Below are 19,842 nucleotides of genomic sequence, written 5' to 3' on the forward strand. Positions count from 1 at the left end.
TTGTAACACAGCTGTCTCTGTGTTCTACAAGTGTATTACAGACTGGGGTGTGATTGAGTCATAAAGTTTGTCAGGGATAAGTTCTTATGAATTTGCCTTATCTTTGGAGTCTACCTATCTGCCAAAAGGAAAGATGAAAGCCCTGACTCTCAACCAAGAAACACACAGAGAGACCCTGTGCCTCCACTGTGGCCCACTAACACCAATAACACTCTTCACAGACACAGATGTTTACCCCCACAAGTTCCTTGCAAAATCAGACCCTAACTCTTTACTAGGGTCTTCTTTCTCATTCATATTTGTATTGTACATGGTTTTATATCAGAACATGACTGAAGTTAAACTCGATACTTGCCCTAACCCAGTACAACAAGTATGAGAAACTGGATAGCTCAGAGACCACATCTGCTCCTCTCAGCTGCCTCTTACTATCAGTGACATCCCTCATTTCGAGCACAAATTCATTTACTTCAGTCTTACTCTGATAAGGAGTAAAGTCGAACATTCAGGCAGAGGACAGCATAACGATCAGTTCAAACCACCCTAAGTTAAAGGATGATGCATCAAGGCCGTGAGCCGTCTACTCCATAATGTTCCAGCGGTGTAAATTTACATACGTTACATAACAAATGAAACAACATCTCTGCCCTGAAGAGCTTCCAATCTAAACCATTCTAAATGAGCAGGAAGACTTCTATTCCTGTCCTGGTTATAAGATTAGAAGAAAACCGCCAAATCCTCCACGAATTATGTCCCTAAAGCTACACAGGCGTCTCTGCATCTGTCAGTCTTTGCAGGGTGAATATTGTCTGTATCCAATTTCCTTTTGTAAGCCAAGCAAACGAAGAGCTCTAGTAAGAGACAGACAGGCTCCTCAGACAGGCAAAGAAGCCATTGAGGCCAGAGGGCTGGATTTACAGAACCTCGGTCCCTCTCCCGCCGCTGGGCCCTGCGCTGCGAGCTCGAGCAGCTCCCTGTGCGGCGATTTCCCTGCCGGGCGAGCCCGGCTTGGGCCGGAAGCTCTTCAGGCCTGGGACCGACTCGGCCTCCCTTTGTCGAGTACCTAGAACACGTGGGGCCCGCTACGACCCTTGTCACGGAAACGGCCGCTAGGAGAGGCGCCCGCCAGCGCGCGCACGGCGCAGCTCGAGCTCGCAGCCGGGTCTAGCCCCGCCCCCGCGGCCCGAGCCGGTGGAACAGTTCCGGCGCCGCGTGACCCGGAAGCGGAAGCGCGCACAGGGGGAACCGCTTCCGCGCGCTGCCGGGCCGAGGCCGGGAAGTGGCGGCGGTAGCAGCAGCGATCGGGGCCCCGCAGCGGGACCGGCCATGTGAGAGACCCCCGCCGCCCAGGTGAGGCCCTGCCTGGATCGAGGCGCAGAGGGGGACGCCCGGGCTCCCCCTTCGCTCCGGCGGGAGGTGAGAGGGGCCGAGTCTCATCGCTTCGCCGCCTGGGTCTGACTGCCCGTGGCGCGGCCTGGGCCCGGCCCCCCGGCCCTCTCCGTCCCACAGCGGCGCCTCCCCTCAGCCCCCGCGGCGCCGCTCGCTGGGCGGGGCCCTCCCGGCCGGGGGCGGGGCCGCCGTGTTCCGGTGGGCGCCGGCGCACCCCGTTCAGCCCCGCTGGCGCCCAGCGGCCGGCAGGGGCGGGCACACAGCAGCCTGGGGGTGGGCAGCCCCGTGAAAGCCCTCAGCCCACGGCTCTTGAGGGGGCAGATGCCTCGCGGGGGGATGTTCACTTCGAAGCTCAGTGGGGCATCCTGTAGCCACCGGAGGCGGGCGGAGTAATGCAGCCGAGCGTCAAGCTCTGCAGCACGCTTCGCAAAGTTATGTAGTTAGACAAAAAGAACAGGAGGACTTGTGGCACCTTAGAGACTAACCAGTTTATTTGAGCATGAGCTTTCGTGAGCTACAGCTCACTTCACTCACTCCATAGTTAGACAGTGCTTCAGGAGCGGCGCCGGTCGTAGGCGCCTTCTGCTTTGGATATACAAAAGCAAATTCTTCCTTCCGTGCCTGGCTCTGCTATAGACTTCTTTAGTAGCCTGGGGCACGTCATTTAATCTCTCTGTACTTCAACTTTCTATCTGTAAAATGGGTATAATAGTTCCTTTGTCTTTTTTAGATTGTAAACTTTTCTGGGCATGAACTCTTAATACATGTAGTTCAGCTAATGTGCTTGAGCCTTGAGATGCTCTGCATAACTAATAATAAAGTACCAAATTTTGTAAAAACAAGCTTTTATAAAGTTTAAGACCAACTATTTATTTCCAAAATATATTATTCTAATAATATTTTATCTTGCAATGCTTGAACCCAAACATCCTAGTACTAAGAGTGTGGAACTCTCTTTAAACAAAACGGGAAAAATTTTATTGACTTTCATTGTCCCAGATGAAAGAAATAAAATAAGGAAACACAGACAATAAATAGTGAAAAGAAAACAACATTTTAAAAATACTTTCACTTTTCATATCTAACTTCTTAATAATATGTAAAGAAAATTTTGTTTACAGTATGATTAAGTTGACTGCCTTTATGTAAACACTTTTATTTTTAATGGTAAACTTTGTATACAACAGCAAGAAAACAGATCCCTTCTAGAAATGTTACCACGTTGAACCCACATGTATTCTGTTGTGTACATCTTTATGGGATTAGGATGTATGCTTGTTGAAAGATGGTAGTTTAGGGTAGTCATAGTAATGTCTTTCAAAAATGCATTTAGCATAGCATTTGTTATAAAGAATAAGAATTCTTATAGTAGGATAATCATGGAAGACAAGTTGTTCTTAAAAAATACAGGAAAAGAGGTAATGGCAGTCTGCTTCTTCCAAATAATGGCATTTTTCATAGTAAGATGCAAAAAATTCATATGACTAAATAGAGATTGTGTAGTAAAATGACTCTTGCCTGTTATGTTGTTACTGAAGAGCTGCACTTCGGTAGCCTTGTCGTGTGCTTCTGCAAAGCAGAAAATAACTTATCCATGACAGTACTGTCATGATAGGCTGCATGGGCTGGAATTCTTGTAAGGAGACTGGGTTTCTTTCTTTATCTGGGATGCCTGCAGCTCTAGCATAGGCATAAGGAAAGTGATCTTCCTAATAAGAGCTGATTGCACTCCTGTAAAAGAGAAGCAATATCTGTAGGAAAGAGTGAAGGGAATGAAAGAGGGAAAATGAGGACCACTGGTAAATACGAAGATTAAACATGCAGACTCTATTAGACCTGTTACCTGGTTCCTACTTCCCAAAAGAGCCCTCTTAGAAGCAGATGCAAGGCAATTAACTGGTTGGTAAGACCTCAGAAATAGCTTTCCTTCCAATAACAGATTTTAAAATCTGATACTTTTATTAATAATCTGATGGTTTAAAAGGAAATCAGCCATTCAGTATTTTGACTGGCAGGCACTTTCTATCAGTTATTGGACAAATTGATATCAGATAATGATCACCCATCATGAGTGACTGAAAATGATCCTATGACAATTCAATACACGTCTCAGAGTAACAGCCGTGTTAGTCTGTATTCGCAAAAAGAAAAGGAGTACTTGTGGCACCTTAGAGACTAACCAATTTATTTGAGCATAAGCTTTCGTGAGCTATAGCTCACTTCAGAAGTGAGACTAACCAATTCTCTAAGGTGCCACAAGTACTCCAATACATGTCTGTTTACCTCCTGTAAATGGTAGTGAGGTTAGGAGGAATGCTGATTAGTTACACACAAATGCAAATAAGTATATTGTGATTATTCACCTTCAGTGGGTCACACTTTTTTGCGGCGGTGGGGTGGGTAAGACCTCTAACTAAATAAAAAAAGGCAAAACAATTATGCTGCTTTAATTTTTAGCCTTAATGTAGATCTTTCCTTTCCCCTTATTAAATTTTGGATGGAGGAGTTCTGGCAACTTCTGTTTTGAATGCAGAGTGGATCTCTGCCTCCAAAATGACCAGAAAGAGGTTATATAATCATGAGTTATTGTTTTAATTGTTATGGGTGACTTACATCACCATTCTCTTTGTGTAGTCTGTGTGTTGCATGCAAATAGTGTTGCTGTTTCTTTAGCATCTCCTAAATGAAATAATGATACCTGTCAAATTTTGCATACATGTGCTTGTTTGTAATAAGAAGAATGAGCTTAATCTTCAGCAAGGCAGTTTTAGGTTAGATATTAGGGAAAATGTTCTAAATTTAAGGGAAGTCAATCTCTGGAACAGGTTTCCAAGGGAGATTGTGGAAGCCCCATTTTTTTTGGAAGCTTTCAAGAACAGGTTGGACAAACATCTGTCAGGGATGGACTAGGTTTACTTGGTCCTGCCTCAGTGCAGGGGACTGGACTTGATGACCTCTCAAGGTCCCTTCCAGCTCTATGTTTCTATGATTCAATGAGTGAATTGGGGCTTCTTTCCTAGATTTTTATCCAATCTCTGTTAAACGTTAGAAGGCACTTTTTTGAAAGTCAGAACTTTGTTCTAAGAGATAAAGATGTCAACAAGATAGATACTTTGAAGAAAATCTGAATACTATGCAGTGAAAACTGTATTCCTGTGATTGACTGTCACAGTCTAATAGTTTCTTTCATTCTGTTGATCATAAAAAATAATAGTTTTTCTTTCAAGTAGCTGATGTAAAAAATCTTCTGGAAGCTCAAATAGCATCTGACCACACCACATCTGATTCAAGCTTGTGCTCTTTTTAAAGTTTTCAGTTATGTAATCTACAAATGTATCCACACAGCTAAATGGGAAGTTAAAGTTGGCCTTTCTATAGGTTTTGACCACATTAGCATTTCAGATGCAATTATATAAAAAAATTTTGGTGTTTCCATAATTCCTGTTAAGGATTTGTAACCCAGTAACTATACACCTCTGTTGGCCTATGTCTTTGCTTATAATTTGGTACTTTAAATAAAACTTTAAAATATCAATCATCTCTGTTTCTTTACTATCTTGTAACAGACTTTGAGCCCAGGTACTTCTCTTCCTTTTGTAACTAAACAGCTGAACTATTTGAGACCCTTAATAACCTTCAGTTTCTTTGAAGAGTTTAGTCTTGTTAGGTTCCAGTTTAAGCAAGAAAAACACTTACTTTAAAAGGTGCTAAATCAAGGGGTTTTGCTATAAAGTAACATTTGAAAAAGATCAAAATTTGTGTCACTGTAAGGATCTCTCAGCTCCCCACTAGCAACATCTACTTCTTTCTCCTTTTAAAAAATGAGGGGCAGAAAAATATTGTTCATAATAAAGGTCATTAACTCTGCTCTATTTAGGACTCTGACAATCACTTTCTTGCAATATATGTGACTTGTCATATTGAAGTATGAAATAACATATATAAATAACTTAGAGTGAATTCCTTTCTTAAAAGGGGCCAGTGTGCTCTTAAAGAAAAGTTTGAGGAGATGATTTGGCTGGCAGTTGGAAAACAGAATTGATTTCTCCCACATGAGAAACTTTGGGACATTGTGGAATTAGTTAATAAGAAATGCAAGCAACCCTACTGCTGTAATCTCATCAAAATAACTACTTTTTTTTTTTACTCTTGACCCTCCTAACCATGTGCATGAGTAACCCCATCCCCATAGAATAACTAGCTGTACAGAATACACAATATAGCTTAGATGTCCAACCTTCATGTTTGTGCACAGATGGTGTAGCAGTTTGTGATCTTGTAGAACATTTTTAAAATCGAAAGACTAAGGGGAATAGAAAAGGTAGAAACAGCCTGGCAACTGTGGGGGTTCCTAAAAGTTTTGTTTCTTTGGGTAAGTAAACCCACTTATCTGAAACATGTCAGCCCACTTAAGTGTCCCTTTCTAAAAAGAGGAAAGACTTGAAGATAAGAGAGTGGAATGAGCAAACTTAGTCTCATCATAAATGCTGCTTAGTTATGTTGAAACTGGTTATATTTTCCTCTCTCTTGCAGCACAACACTAGATTTGTAATGAAATGGAGTCTGGGACAAACTCTTTTCGAGTGGAATTTCCTGATTTTTCTAGCACCATTTTGCAGAAGTTGAACCAGCAGCGCCAGCAGGGACAGTTATGTGATGTTTCCATTGTAGTTCAGGGCCATCTGTTCAGAGCCCATAAAGCTGTCCTTGCAGCCAGCTCACCTTACTTCTGTGACCAAGTGCTCCTGAAAAATAGCAGGCGAATAGTCCTTCCAGATGTGATGAATCCAAGAGTGTTTGAGAACATCCTTCTGTCTACTTATACAGGACGGTTGGTGATGCCTGCTCCAGAAATTGTCAGTTATCTGACAGCAGCAAGTTTCCTTCAGATGTGGCACGTAGTAGACAAATGCACTGAAGTGTTAGAAGGGAACCCAACAGTTCTCTGTCAGAAGATGAATCATAGCAGTGATCATCAGTCCCCAAGCAGCAGTAGCTATAATGGGCTTGTTGAAACATTTGAGCTGGGCTCTGGAGGACAGCCAGACTTCCACAAAGTGCAGGAGCTAAGGGATGGTGAAAATGAAGAAGAAAGCTCTAAAGATGAGCTGTCATCGCAGCTAACAGAACATGAGTACCTTCCCAGTAATTCTTCAGCAGAACATGACAGACTCAGCACAGGAATGACAAGTCAGGATGGCGAAGAGGGAGCCAGCGACAGTGCAGAGTGTCAGTATACAAGGCCTATCTATAGCAAACCCAGCATCATGTCACACAAGCGCTGGATCCATGTGAAACCAGAAAGATTTGAACAGGACTGTGAAGGTGTAGATGCACATACTTATGATGAGCACCAGGTGTCTGAATCCATGAATGTCATTCAGACAGAGCATTCTATCCAGTCTTCAGGAGTTGAAGACTTTCATGTAAGTGACAAAAAGATGGAGGCAGAATTTGATGAACAGGCTGATGAAAATAACTACGATGAGCAAGTTGATTTCTATGGCTCTTCTATGGAAGAATTTTCTGGTGAAAGGGCAGATGGAAATCTAAATGTTCACAGACAAGATGTTATGATAGCAGCAGGGTATGGTGAGAGCATTGAAATGACTACAGGAATTAAAGAAGAAACCACCCTCTCTGGATTCTCACCTAATGACAAACTATATCCTTGTCAGTGTGGTAAAAGCTTTACACACAAGAGTCAGAGGGATCGGCACATGAGCATGCACCTGGGTCTTCGGCCTTATGGTTGTGGTGTCTGCGGTAAGAAATTCAAAATGAAACATCATCTTGTCGGCCATATGAAAATCCACACAGGCATAAAACCTTACGAGTGTAATATCTGTGGGAAAAGATTTATGTGGAGGGACAGTTTTCATCGGCATGTAACTTCTTGTACTAAGTCATACCAAGCCTCCAAAGCTGAGCAGAATACTACTGAGATGAACTAAACATAAGACTTATAATTGTTTAGCAGAGTAAGCAAAATAAACTAATTATGCAAATATTGTCTGGTACTTGCTATTGTAAAATTTAAGGTTTTGGTTTTTTCAAAGTTCTAAGGATGTTGCTGATACAGCTGTGAGCAGACCAAATTTTTGTCCATCTACTGTCTCCACTGCAGGTGCTTCAACCCTGCCCTGATGGGACTCCTTTAGAGGTGAGAGGGAAGTTCAAATCTCCATGGCTTATTCATAGGACCCTCTGCTGAGACTGTAACTAATGAGGCCAATTGTGGTGATTTTTTTTGTTATATATTATTGCTGTTATTTATTATTTGTTTCACAGTAGTGCTCAAGGGCTGTGATGAAGGCTACATTGTGCTAAGAGTTAAATAAACATACTGTAAGTTCCAGACCCAAACCCCACAATCTTAAAGCTTCAATCCTGCAAACACTTATTCCTGTGCTTAACTTTATGCATGGGAAGGTGGCAATAAGGGTAACAGTAGCACAAGGTTGCATAGGTTAACTATGTGTAGAAATTACAGGATTCAGGTGTTTTTGTTTTAATAAATGAATAAAGGATTTTAGTTATATAGAACTGGCTGTCAGCAGGGAACTGAACAGATGTCACCAACTTACTTAACATGGGTCGTTAAGGAGCCTTCAGATAGCTATAGTTTTTAGTGAAAAGCCACTTTTTGAGTCAAGCCTTCCTTTACTTGTTTGTTTACTCATATTTTTCTCTGGTAGAGTGTCTGGTTCTGTCTCATTACTGGGCCTAGTTCTATTTGTTCGTTTTTGTAAAGCACTTGGATATATCATGATGTGTGCTGCATAAATTTAAGAGACAGTTACATTAAAACTTCATTTGTTTGTACCCCTGCAGTGTATGATGGTAAATTCGGTTGGGCTGTCTTTCAACCTTGGCTGCCACATCGTAAGAGAGCTTGTAGAAGTGTGTGTGTAGCAAGAGGGCATTTTATCAAAATGTTTTTATTTTTTTAAGTGCATAGTTGGTATTATTCCGACACTCAATAAAGCCTTTAACCTATAGCTCAAGTTTCAGATTTTCATGGCTTACTGCAGTAGCAAGTACCAAACTCACTGTACAGTACAGACTTGGGTTTTTTTGGTACTAAAACTAGAGCTAGAGACTTGCTTCAGGAAGTTCTTATTAGTCATTGATAAACTGTCATTTAAATATTTAATCCTCTACTGTTTGAACAGTGGGGTCCATAATACATGTTCTTGATTGTCAATTACTGTGACTCTGATCACATTCAGAGACACAAGCAGGTCAGAGCTGTTTTCTCTCCAAATGAAGGCCCTTGCTGACAAACAATTTAAATTACCCTAGTTGGATCCCTTTTAATTATACAGTGGGACATGGTGCCATGCACAAGTTTCAGGTTCGTGAGCAATTCTGGATTCTTAGTTGTGGGAAGGTGGCACTCTTGCGCTATGAGGAGGATATATTATACACTGGACTCATGCTCTAGCAGATGGAGCAGTGTCGTAGTTTTGGGAGATTTTGACATCCATCCAGGCTCCAGGGAATGCACCAGTTGTGAAGGTGGAGATAAGATAGGGGTTGAAGAAGGCAGCTCAAAATGGTTGAAAGCCTTTGCATTCCTACTCAGAAGCAGTTAACCTTATGATGTAGTTTATTACCTGGTGTAAGAATGAAAAAGCCTCCTTAGCATACACTGGGCTCACAATCAGAAGAGGTGAGTCTACATACATGTAGCCCTCTTCCAGCACTGGTAACTTGTAACAAAATAGTTAGCCAGGACCAAATAGCTACCAAGCATGACTGGCCCCAAGTTGCATCCAGATTCATGGAACTAAAATACAACATGACCCATTATGTTAAAGCCACACACACAAACTAGTAATTTCCCCTTTAGCTGTTTTTCTTCTTTATCTGCTTAACAGCCCAATTAAAAAAATATTTTAACATCTAACCTAACTGTATCCTGAACATGAATGTCTGACACAAAGGTGAGCTTCGTTACTTGATGGGCTATTATTACTGCAACTCTTTGGCATATTATTTAAACTTAAGTAAAAATGGGTTTTTTAAAGGCTCTCAAATTTTACTCTATCAATTCTTCAGATATTTTTCATACAGAATTTTGAGTACAGAAAATGAGTCCATTGCTGGCAATGGACATACAAATGGTCAGCACTAAGGAGTTCCTGTTCTTAGCACTTACTTGAACTCTACATCAAAGCAGGGTGGGGGTGATAATTGCTGTCTAACCCATGTACTCAAGGTAACTAAACAGGGATCTGTCTGTTCACTAACACTGTAACCTGATCAATGTATAAAAGCACTTTGTATTTAAAAATCTTTATACATTTTTTTACATTTAGAAATTATATAGTCCTTCTATGGTTTCTTTCCACATTTACACTCACTATTTAATATTGAAATTTATAATGGTAGCAGGTTATTTCCTTGTGTGTTTACATGAGTGTAGGGAGAGGGTTCCTGTACTTACTGGCCCTTTTTTTCCATTTCCCCATTTCCCCACCTCCTTACCACATACAGGGAGTACTTTTTGTGACTTCCATGGTTCCATTTGGAGGAGATAATGCTCCTGTTCTCTTCAAGATTGTTCCAGTACAGTGGCTCTCATTCTTTTCCATACTGTGACCCCCAAAGGACAACAGAGAAGATTTGGGGACCCATCTGGCCATAAAAAAGAGAGGGTGGTTGGAAACCCCAGGTTGAGAACCTATGGTCGAATAACAAAGTATACTTCCATCAGACCCAGACCACCCTACAGAGCTGCCTGTGAACCCCTTTCATTTACTGGCTTGAGATGACTTTTATATGGGACTTTTAAAAGTTGACTTCAGATAGGAGTAATGTTTAGAAAACTTTGAAATAGAGCTTTAAAATAAATTTACTAAGAGACACTTTAAAGGTTTTATACAGGTGTAGTAGGTGTGTGTGTATCCTTTTAATGACTTTTTATGAATAGTAACTCTAACATCTAATACTGTTTCCACCCAATAGGTTGTGACATTTTGTGTTGAAAATCCAGCATATATGACTCCATTAACATTCGTAATCCTTGACACTTGGATTTTTGGTATTAATCTACATGATCCACACTTAGCTAACTAAAACAAGAAAGGCTGAATGCAGCTTCTTCCAGAGCCTATAAGCACCACTATTGGGATGGCCTTGTGTAAGGGATAAAAGATGTATTCTGGTCTGGCAAACAAGGGATCCACTTAATATATATTTTAAGGTGAATGTTATGCATTTATGCTTATGCTTTATAATTTTAGATGACCATTTAAAAACATGGTTTTGTTAATTTTTTATCCTTCCCTTAAATATCCCCTCTTTTTGCTAGTAGACATTTGCAGAGGGGATGTTTTATAAATACCTGGATCATTGTAGAGAGATAAGAAGTGGTAACAATTTCAGAATCTTGTGTTACTGAGAGTCCACTGCATGGCCTGCTGGTGATAAGAACTCTCTAAGGAGACTAAAGTTAAATTCCTTCCAATTCCATCTCTAGGTTTCTAAGACCATCATTACCCATGGTATCTAAGCAATTGCAATTCTGAAGTACAGTCTCCTGCAGTCACAGTGACAAGTACCTGACTTCTTTTCTCAGAGGAGCTGTGAATCTGTCTGTCAGGAGTCGTTTTTCTCCTTTTTTGGGTTTATATACTAGCATTCCCATTTTGCACACTAGTATTTAAAAAAAAATAAAAATAAAAGGCAGCACCTTCCCAGTTTCAAGTAGCAACCATTCTTGATCGCTTAATGGACAAGCAGAGAGACCCTAGATGGTACTACTGAAAGATCTTTGGTCTCAATTTTTCCTCTGCTGTAGCTTCCCTGTTAAGACTGTGATAAATATCACACATCAGAGGCCAGGAGGGAGCTCTGAGATTGCCATATTTCAGTGTCTTTTATTATAAGGTCCATACTTGACATCACTGTACTTCTGGACATGAAAGAATGGACATCCTTCAGACCACCTAAAGTGAACATTATTGGGCTGATGCCAGAGAGCTAACCCATCTTTGAATCCTGAGAGCCAGCAGTTTTGTATTTAGTTTGTCATCGTTATTTAGTAGAGTTGAAAGTTTTCTCAAAACAGCAAAGGATTATATTTAATTATATTTAACTGGGTAGTTAGAGTTTTTAGTTAAAAAGCTCTAAGCTGTCTGTGCCCCAAGGGGATATGCTGGAAAACCAATATATTTTTAATGTGATGAAATTATCAGACTCTGATAACTTTGCTTGAAGCCTGTGTCATAAGTCAATTGCTGCTGCTTTTTTGTTCTCCAAGGGATCTTTCTTCCAGAAATGTAACTGTTTATGCAAGTGAGATACAAAAGTTTTTATTATAAACAAAATGTCATTCATAATAGTAAAGTTGCATATCTTATTGATACTTTGTGAGATGTTATGCCTGTATTGCAAAGGTTGGATAATTTTGTCTATATAATATTGCTGTCCTAATTGCACAGCATGGTTTTACTTAATTTAATGTTGCTGTTTAATACTTTCTTCTTATAGAAGAGATCCATGCTCTTTTTGGTATAACATGTTTTAATAAATGTTATCTGTCAACTTTGTAAATTTTTCTTTTTTAATTCTAAGTAAACAAAATGAGTGCCTGTTTAGCTCTAATAGTGTTTAGCTATTGCCATGAAATATAACAGCTCAAACATAATTTCAGTACATCAAAAAGAAGCCAGTACAATAAAAAGTCATTACATATTATGATAAAATAAGTAAAAGTACACCTAGTAATGCATCTTTATTGACATATCAAGTTTACCTTCTAATTTTGCCTAATAAGTTTTTTCTTCTAAATACACTTCAGGCTGATGAACATGTAAACTATATAACTGAGGGCCCTGTGCCTGCTTAACCAATATAATCCATATTCTTGATTCTTCCTTTTTTTTTTTTCTCCTTTCATTAGAAAGGCCACTGTATACCACATCTGGGCTTGGCAGTGGGAGAGCTAGGGATCTAGTCTTAAACTACTTGACTGTCAATGTCCCAGAAATCAGCATCAGTTACCTGTTTCTAACACCTGTAGCAAGAATAAAATGTTCGTAATTTAACAGCTACTTTTGTCTTCTGTCTTGAAGACTCTGGGAATTCAGTGACTGGAATTGCTGTAGGATTCAATCTTGTTGCCACTGTTAACTATGCTTGCACATCAAGAGGCAAACAGAACCCTTTGCATTTTATTGGTTGATATAAATCCCACTATATATAAGGCCCCAGCCACTATCGTAGGCATCAAGATATATGGGCCACAATATAGTGGAGATCAGCCTATGTACCACTGGCAGTTCTTAAACCCTTTGGAACACTCAATTCTATGTTCTGTATTAATTACAGGAGGTCAAAGTAGATCTAATGGTTCCTCATATTGCACCTTAACCATTTTTCATATAGATAAACAGCATGCAATAACTAGTTGTTCAGATTCTAGCATCTGTTCTGCTGTAAGCAACTTGATTTCTAGTGTGCCACAATTACTTAATATTTAGGCCTTAATAAGGAAAAAAATTGCAGCTTGAAGGGGAGATTTGCAGGTTGACTTCACCCCTGTGCTCCTAAATATGTAATGTTTAATTTTATATAAAACCTGTTTCTCTTAAATAAACTTCCTAGTAAGCTAATTGAGACCAATGTTGAATTTACTTTTAACTTGTTCCAAGATGTCTATTAAAACTGGTATTCTAGATGTGTATGGTTGTACCATCTTATATTTCTAAAATCACATTACCAAACACCTTCATTTACAGATTATCTTTTTAAAAAAATCATAGCAATATGAAGGTTTTCAGTTCTCTTAACATTCCTGTTTGTGTTTATCACAATTTACCTTAATTTAACTGTGTATTGTACTGTATCCAGTTAGCACAATATGTTGCACAAACAACTTCTAAAAATCACTAAATCACATAGTTTAAGTGGTGTCAATTCTTTTCTTCATACAAGCACAACTACCAGTAATTCTCGTCAAAATTAACTTTAGGAATAGAACAGATGCTCAGTCTGCAAACATATAAAAAGGAACACCGTTGTCGCTGACAGAATTTCCACTCTAGATAAGGTTCCAGTGTGCCTTCATAATTGCTTTTGGTACTACCAGCTATAAAGGGAAATGTGCTATGTGAGTCCACTGGGCTTGTGGCCTCTAGTATGTAATTCAATTCTACTAAAATAATACAATAATTAATAATTATCAGTTAAACTCAGGTGATTAACTCCATCTTGCAGCAAATTTTATTTACCTACAAAAAGTGGTTTACTTAGTAGTGAGCAATGATGGGTTGCAATACATCCTGCACACATGACCAACACAAACAGAGAACAACCATACCTGTTTCTGCTGTAGGGCTTCCCCCTTGCAGTTCAGGAACAGGCCCTTTACTTACTCCTGTACCCCCATTCCTTATATAAGCAAGGATTGCCTTCTATCGAATAGGCTTTTATAACCAATACTGGTGGGCAAAATGTGAAAAAATCCTGTAACAGGAGACTGCTAAAAGCATTTAATTAAACTCAACATTCAATAAAATTGTACACTGCTCCCATCACTTAAATGGTTGATTAATGTTTTCAGAGAAGTTTACCATAGTATATGTTGCTTTATAGGCAATGTAGGTTTGGGTGCCAGTCCTGGTGGTAAGTGGGACACTGACTACCATCACAATGGGAGGAATAGTAAAGAGTTGTTTTGGAGAGAAGGAAGGATCTGTAGGAAGAAAGAGAATGAGATGAATGAAAGGAACAGGGAAAAATAAAAGAAAGCAGGAAGAGGAATATTTTAATGGCCCTTGGGTTGATTAGGGTGGGTAGTACTATGAAGGGCTTTGGAGTACCTTGCATTTCATTCCTGTGATCTACTGAGTAGTTCTAAATGAAGAACCTAAAAATGCATAGACCAACTGCCAATGAGGTCTCAAACTTGGCTTAGTTTAGTCTTAACATGTATAACAATGCATCGTTGTGGCAAGTGTTTCTAAATATGTATGAGGGGGTTGAGTGACTATCCCAAGGTTCTCAAACACTAAAGACAGTAATGTCTACAGTGTTTCTCGTCTCTTTTTTCCATGCTTAAAGCACCCCACTAACTGGAGGAGTGCAAATACAGATCATGTTCAAGTGAGTATACAAGTGCAGCTTTACATCATTCAAATTCTTTTTATGTGACTGTGGAAGACAGTAATTTCACACTGCAATTGTAAGGGATGGAATTTAATCTTTTCTCCTTCCCCTGTATCCAAATTTAGGTATTTCCATTGAAAACCTATCATTTACCCAGCTTCAATCCATTTGGCCTTCATTCAGCTATCAAAACTGACATTTGTTGCTCCAGATCAGGAAGAATGTTTGATTTCCAAACAAAGACTGGACCTACTTCAGTTTAAAGCAGGTCATTCAGCTAATCCCTAGAAAAATCAATATTCACACACAGCTCCTTTTTCATGCTTAGCAACTTTTCTTTAATCATGTGACACATAGCAGTTCATTCAACTTTATTTTTGCACCCATTAAATATAATCTAGACATTCCCTTACATATACTAATAACTGTTCATGGTTTTAGTTTTGTGACTTTTTAATTTCAGTGGAAGTTACAGACCCAAACACTATTTTGCCTCTAAATTATTTCTGATTATGTAGTATTATATATTGTATATTGCAGTAGTGCCTGTGTATTGCCTAATGAACTGTGTATTGTACAAATAATAGGAGGTCAGGGCTGGTCCCTGCATCCAGAGAGTTTACCTTCTCAGAAGACCTGCAATATCCAAAGGGCGGGGTGCAGGAGAGAAAGATACAAGAGTATATAAGCCTTATAACATTTGGTATTTTGTTTTTATAAATACATAAAATAAGAATCAACTATCATCTTCTCCTTAATCTAGGCATTGTTAATTTGCTAATTGCTGGTCTTTGAATCATCAGGTTTAAGGCCAGAATGGACCACTAGATTATGTAGTCCAGTGGCTCTTAACCTTTCCAGACTACTGTACTCCTTTCAGAATTCTGATCTGTCTTGTATTCTTCCAAGTTTCACCTCACTTAAAAACTACTTGCTTACAAAATCAGACATAAAAATACAAAAGTGTCACAGCACACTGTTATGGAAAAATTGCTTACTTTCTCATTTTTACCATATAACTGTAAAATGGAATATAAATATTGTTCTTCCATTTCAGCATATAGTACATAGAGCAGTATAAACAAGTCATTGTCTATATGAACTTTTAGTTTGAACTGACTTTGCTAGTGTTTTTATGTAGCCTCTTGTAAAACTAGCCAAATATCTAAATGCATTGATGTACTCCCTGGAAGATATCTGTATACCCCCAGGGGTACGCATACCGCTGGTTGAGAACCACTGATTTAGTCTGACCTCCTGTACGTTACAAGCTACTGCCACCTCACACCCATACACTGAACTGAAGAATTTGATTGAGGAATGGATAGTGGATTTATGTTCAGTTCAGGTAGGGCGTTCCATGTGAAAAGGGGAATATGGTTAAAAAAAAAGTGTTTTTTGAGAGAAGTCTTTCTCCCTTTCCCCCTTTGAATTTTCAGACTCAAAGCAATTTTTTTCTACTTACTAAGCACGTATCATCTTTGTTTTAAGTAAAGGAAGTTTAATAGAGTATGTACAATTAACAGTAAGAAAGCAAAAGAATTTTAATCCACTGCAGTTTACACAAAATTGATAGAGCTTTGCGAGGACACAAAATTTGTATCTGCGTGTGATCCGCAAAAATGATCTGTGGATATCAGGGCTCTAAAAATTGATACAAAGCATAAGCAGTTTCTTAAGAGACTAATTCATGCTGCTCCCTATAAACTGATAGGGTCCAGTACAGCCAATAGAAATCGCCATTGCTGCTTTGTAGCCATGGTGCGCTTCCCCACATAAGCTATTGAAGTTAATGTGAGTCCATGGAAAAACTTCAATTGATGGTATTAAGACCAAGATTTAGCCCTGTATGAAAGGAGACAGCATCCCCTTTCTAGGACCTGGGGAATCTGTTTTGATACTTCCACAACAAGGAGCTTTAAAAACTGAATAGCTTTAACCTGGCTGCCACTTATTCCCTCATTTCCAATCATCTAGGATCTGTTTGGATCATGACTAAGCTCTGAAGTTCATTTATCTAAATAAAAACCATCCTAAAGCTGAGGAATTGGAAAGTCCCTTTCCTACATGGATGTTTGTTGGGCAACATGGGGAGTAGATGGCCAGCCCTCTGTGGAGAAAGAGGTGGTTAGGGATTATTTAGAAAAGCTGGACGTGCACAAGTCCATGGGGCCGGATGAGTTGCATCCGAGAGTGCTAAAGGAATTGGCGGCTGTGATTGCAGAGCCATTGGCCATTATCTTTGAAAACTTGTGGCGAACGGGGGAAGTCCCGGATGACTGGAAAAAGGCTAATGTAGTGCCAATCTTTAAAAAAGGGAAGGAGGAGGATCCTGGGAACTACAGGCCAGTCAGCCTCACCTCAGTCCCTGGAAAAATCATGGAGCAGGTCCTCAAAGAATCAATCCTGAAGCACTTATATGAGAGGAAAGTGATCAGGAACAGTCAGCATGGATTCACCAAGGGAAGGTCATGCCTGACTAATCTAATCGCCTTCTATGATGAGATTACTGGTTCTGTGGATGAAGGGAAAGCAGTGGATGTATTGTTTCTTGACTTTAGCAAAGCTTTTGACACGGTCTCCCACAGTATTCTTGTCAGCAAGTTAAAGAAGTATGGGCTGGATGAATGCACTATAAGGTGGGTAGAAAGTTGGCTAGATTGTCGGGCTCAACGGGTAGTGATCAATGGCTCCATGTCTAGTTGGCAGCCGGTGTCAAGTGGAATGCCCCAGGGGTCGGTCCTGGGGCCGGTTTTGTTCAATATCTTCATAAATGATCTGGAGGATGGTGTGGATTGCACTCTCTGCAAATTTGTGGATGATACTAAACTGGGAGGAGTGGTAGATATGCTGGAGGGCAGGGATAGGATACAGAGGGACCTAGACAAATTGGAGGATTGGGCCAAAAGGAATCTGATGAGGTTCAATAAGGATAAGTGCAGGGTCCTGCACTTAGGACGGAAGAACCCACTGCACAGCTACAGACTAGGGACCGAATGGCTAGGCAGCAGTTCTACTGAAAAGGACCTAGGGGTGACAGTGGACGAGAAGCTGGATATGAGTCAGCAGTGTGCTCTTGTTGCCAAGAAGGCCAATGGCATTTTGGGATGTATAAGTAGGGGCATAGCAAGCAGATCGAGGTACGTGATCGTTCCCCTCTATTCGACATTGGTGAGGCCTCATCTGGAGTACTGTGTCCAGTTTTGGGCCCCACACTACAAGAAGGATGTGGATAAATTGGAAAGAGTCCAGCGAAGGGCAACAAAAATTATTAGGGGTCTGGAACACATGACTTATGAGGAGAGTCTGAGGGAACTGGGATTGTTTAGTCTGCAGAAGAGAAGAATGAGGGGGGATTTGATAGCTGCTTTCAACTACCTGAGAGGTGGTTCCAGAGAGGATGGTTCTAGACTATTCTCAGTGGTGGAAGAGGACAGGACAAGGAGTAATGGTCTCAAGTTGCAGTGGGGGAGGTTTAGGTTGGATATTAGGAAAAACTTTTTCACTAGGAGGGTGGTGAAACACTGGAATGCGTTACCTAGGGAGGTGGTAGAATCTCCTTCCTTAGAAGTTTTTAAGGTCAGGCTTGACAAAGCCCTGGCTGGGATGATTTAGTTGGGGATTGTTCCTGCTTTGAGCAGGGGGTTGGACTAGATGACCTCCTGAGGTCCCTTCCAACCCTGATATTCTATGATTCTATGAAATCTGGATGTAGATACTGATCAAACAGTAAAAAGTTCTCAGCCACATCATGAAAATCACCATGAGACTCCTGTAAATCCAGATATTCCTGTGGCTGGCCTTTCCTGACCTCAGTAATTGGTTTGAATTGATTTAGCTGCTATGTTTTTAAATATTAATTTTCCTGTTTTTGTGCCTGCTAAATCTAAGCAGCGTGAAGTAGCTATGGACTCTATGACAACAAGCTCAGCTATCAATGCACTGAGAATTATTTTGGCACCTACTACATGATTTAGATCATAAAATAATCTCTATAGTTCAGAACTTTTAAAACCATGGAATTTCTGATACTGTATGGAACACCTCTTACCCTAACCTTATCGCACCGGTTCTGATAAGGAAACATAATATTTTATTGCAACTTTCAAAAAGATTATACAGAGGCCACAAGAATTGCTCAGAGTTGCTTACTGCTAAGTACACAGTTAGCTGTAATGAGATCTGATCTTTCTAACAGGTTGTCCCCAGAGAAATCAGAAAGTCGGCAAAGGTTTATGATTATAAGAATCTGTCCTGGAACCCTGGGTAAATCATTTAATAACATTGGACCCGATACACAATGAATTTCAGTATAAGGGTTTACTTCAATAAACACACACACACACACACACACAAACCCCTTAAGTAATATTAACGTTATAACACAAACTGAAAAATGCTAGCAAACGAGACATCTTTGGTGAGGGTTGGATATCTTTCTAATAAGTATGTCCTACTTCAACCTCAAACAAGTCATTGGGTTAGATTCTATGACTGGCATTATGCAGGTCTGCTTAGATGCTCATAAAGGTACCTTCTGACCTTAACATCTGTAGAAAAACAGAATATTAATATTGGACATCATCCTTAGCACATACCATTATGTCTATACATTACAGCCAGTGGTGATTCAGCCTTTTATGGGCCTTGGACCACACTGAAAAGATAAAAAATTAAGTAAAATAAATATACCTTCAGTCTATTTTGATATACCATTCCTAGCTGTAAAATGGGCCATAAGCTACACAAGCTGTAAAACTGAAAACCAAAATAACCTTCATAGGAGAAAGGACAAAAACAACCAACAGTAGAATCTCAAAAAGAAAGACCCTTGTTTCTAATTTCACTATCCAGAAAGCCACAGGACTGAAAATGAGAAAAAAGAGATGGGAACATACTTAACTCACCTTAGGCTTTTGGTCTGAGACTCAGGCTACAGAAAGAAGTTTTCAGGTCTTGAAACTGCCTCCAAAAATCTCAAGACTTATGATTGGACCACACATACTACAACCATTAAAAATTACCTGCAATAATCAGTTGGGTCCTTTTTCGGCAAACTACAAAGCAGACATTCTTAAACCCTAGTATTACATGTGTTTATGTGAAGACAGAGAGATTACTATTCTCAATTAATAAACTCAATTTATTCTCAATTATTTTTTTTCTCTTCCCCAAACAACTGAAACATAGGGGATGATGTATCATCCAAGGGGAAAAAGTCTAGGTTGTATAGTTTTTCACTGTAGGCAACAATGGAAATCAGGGGGAAAGAGACTGAAATTCATAGGGAAGAAAAAGTGGGTGGGGTGGGGGAAAGACACATTGGGGAGAAAA

General features: G+C 39.9%; 1 protein-coding gene across 11 annotated transcripts; it reads left to right on the plus strand.

Annotated features, from left to right (window-relative positions):
• The first annotated feature begins 1,217 nt into the window (after positions 1-1,217).
• Positions 1,218-13,066, plus strand: ZBTB43 (zinc finger and BTB domain containing 43). Of its 11 annotated transcripts, none has more exons than XR_012155205.2 (4): positions 1,218-1,350; positions 5,923-7,370; positions 7,517-7,552; positions 10,363-13,063. XR_012155205.2 is itself a non-coding variant. In XM_073313742.2 (4 exons), exons 2-3 carry the CDS (start codon positions 5,946-5,948, stop codon positions 7,534-7,536), a joined length of 1,230 nt encoding a protein of 409 aa, XP_073169843.1. In that variant the 5' UTR covers positions 1,218-1,350; positions 5,923-5,945; the 3' UTR covers positions 7,537-7,552; positions 9,892-13,064. The 11 variants fall into 11 exon arrangements, 6 of the variants coding, with proteins under 6 accessions (XP_073169843.1, XP_073169845.1, XP_073169840.1 ...); XM_073313742.2 differs by having other exon boundaries at positions 5,923-7,155; positions 9,892-13,064; XM_073313744.2 differs by having other exon boundaries at positions 5,923-7,155; positions 10,363-13,062.
• The last annotated feature ends 6,776 nt before the right edge of the window (positions 13,067-19,842 follow it).

Source organism: Lepidochelys kempii, chromosome 16 (genome assembly GCF_965140285.1).
Source record: "Lepidochelys kempii isolate rLepKem1 chromosome 16, rLepKem1.hap1, whole genome shotgun sequence".
Classification (NCBI taxonomy): Eukaryota; Metazoa; Chordata; order Testudines; family Cheloniidae; genus Lepidochelys; species Lepidochelys kempii.

What these genes read in the sequence shown, in the direction of transcription:
- ZBTB43 (XM_073313740.2), top strand. Translation starts at nt 5,946, where the DNA reads ATGGAGTCTGGGACAAACTCTTTTCGAGTGGAATTTCCTGATTTTTCT.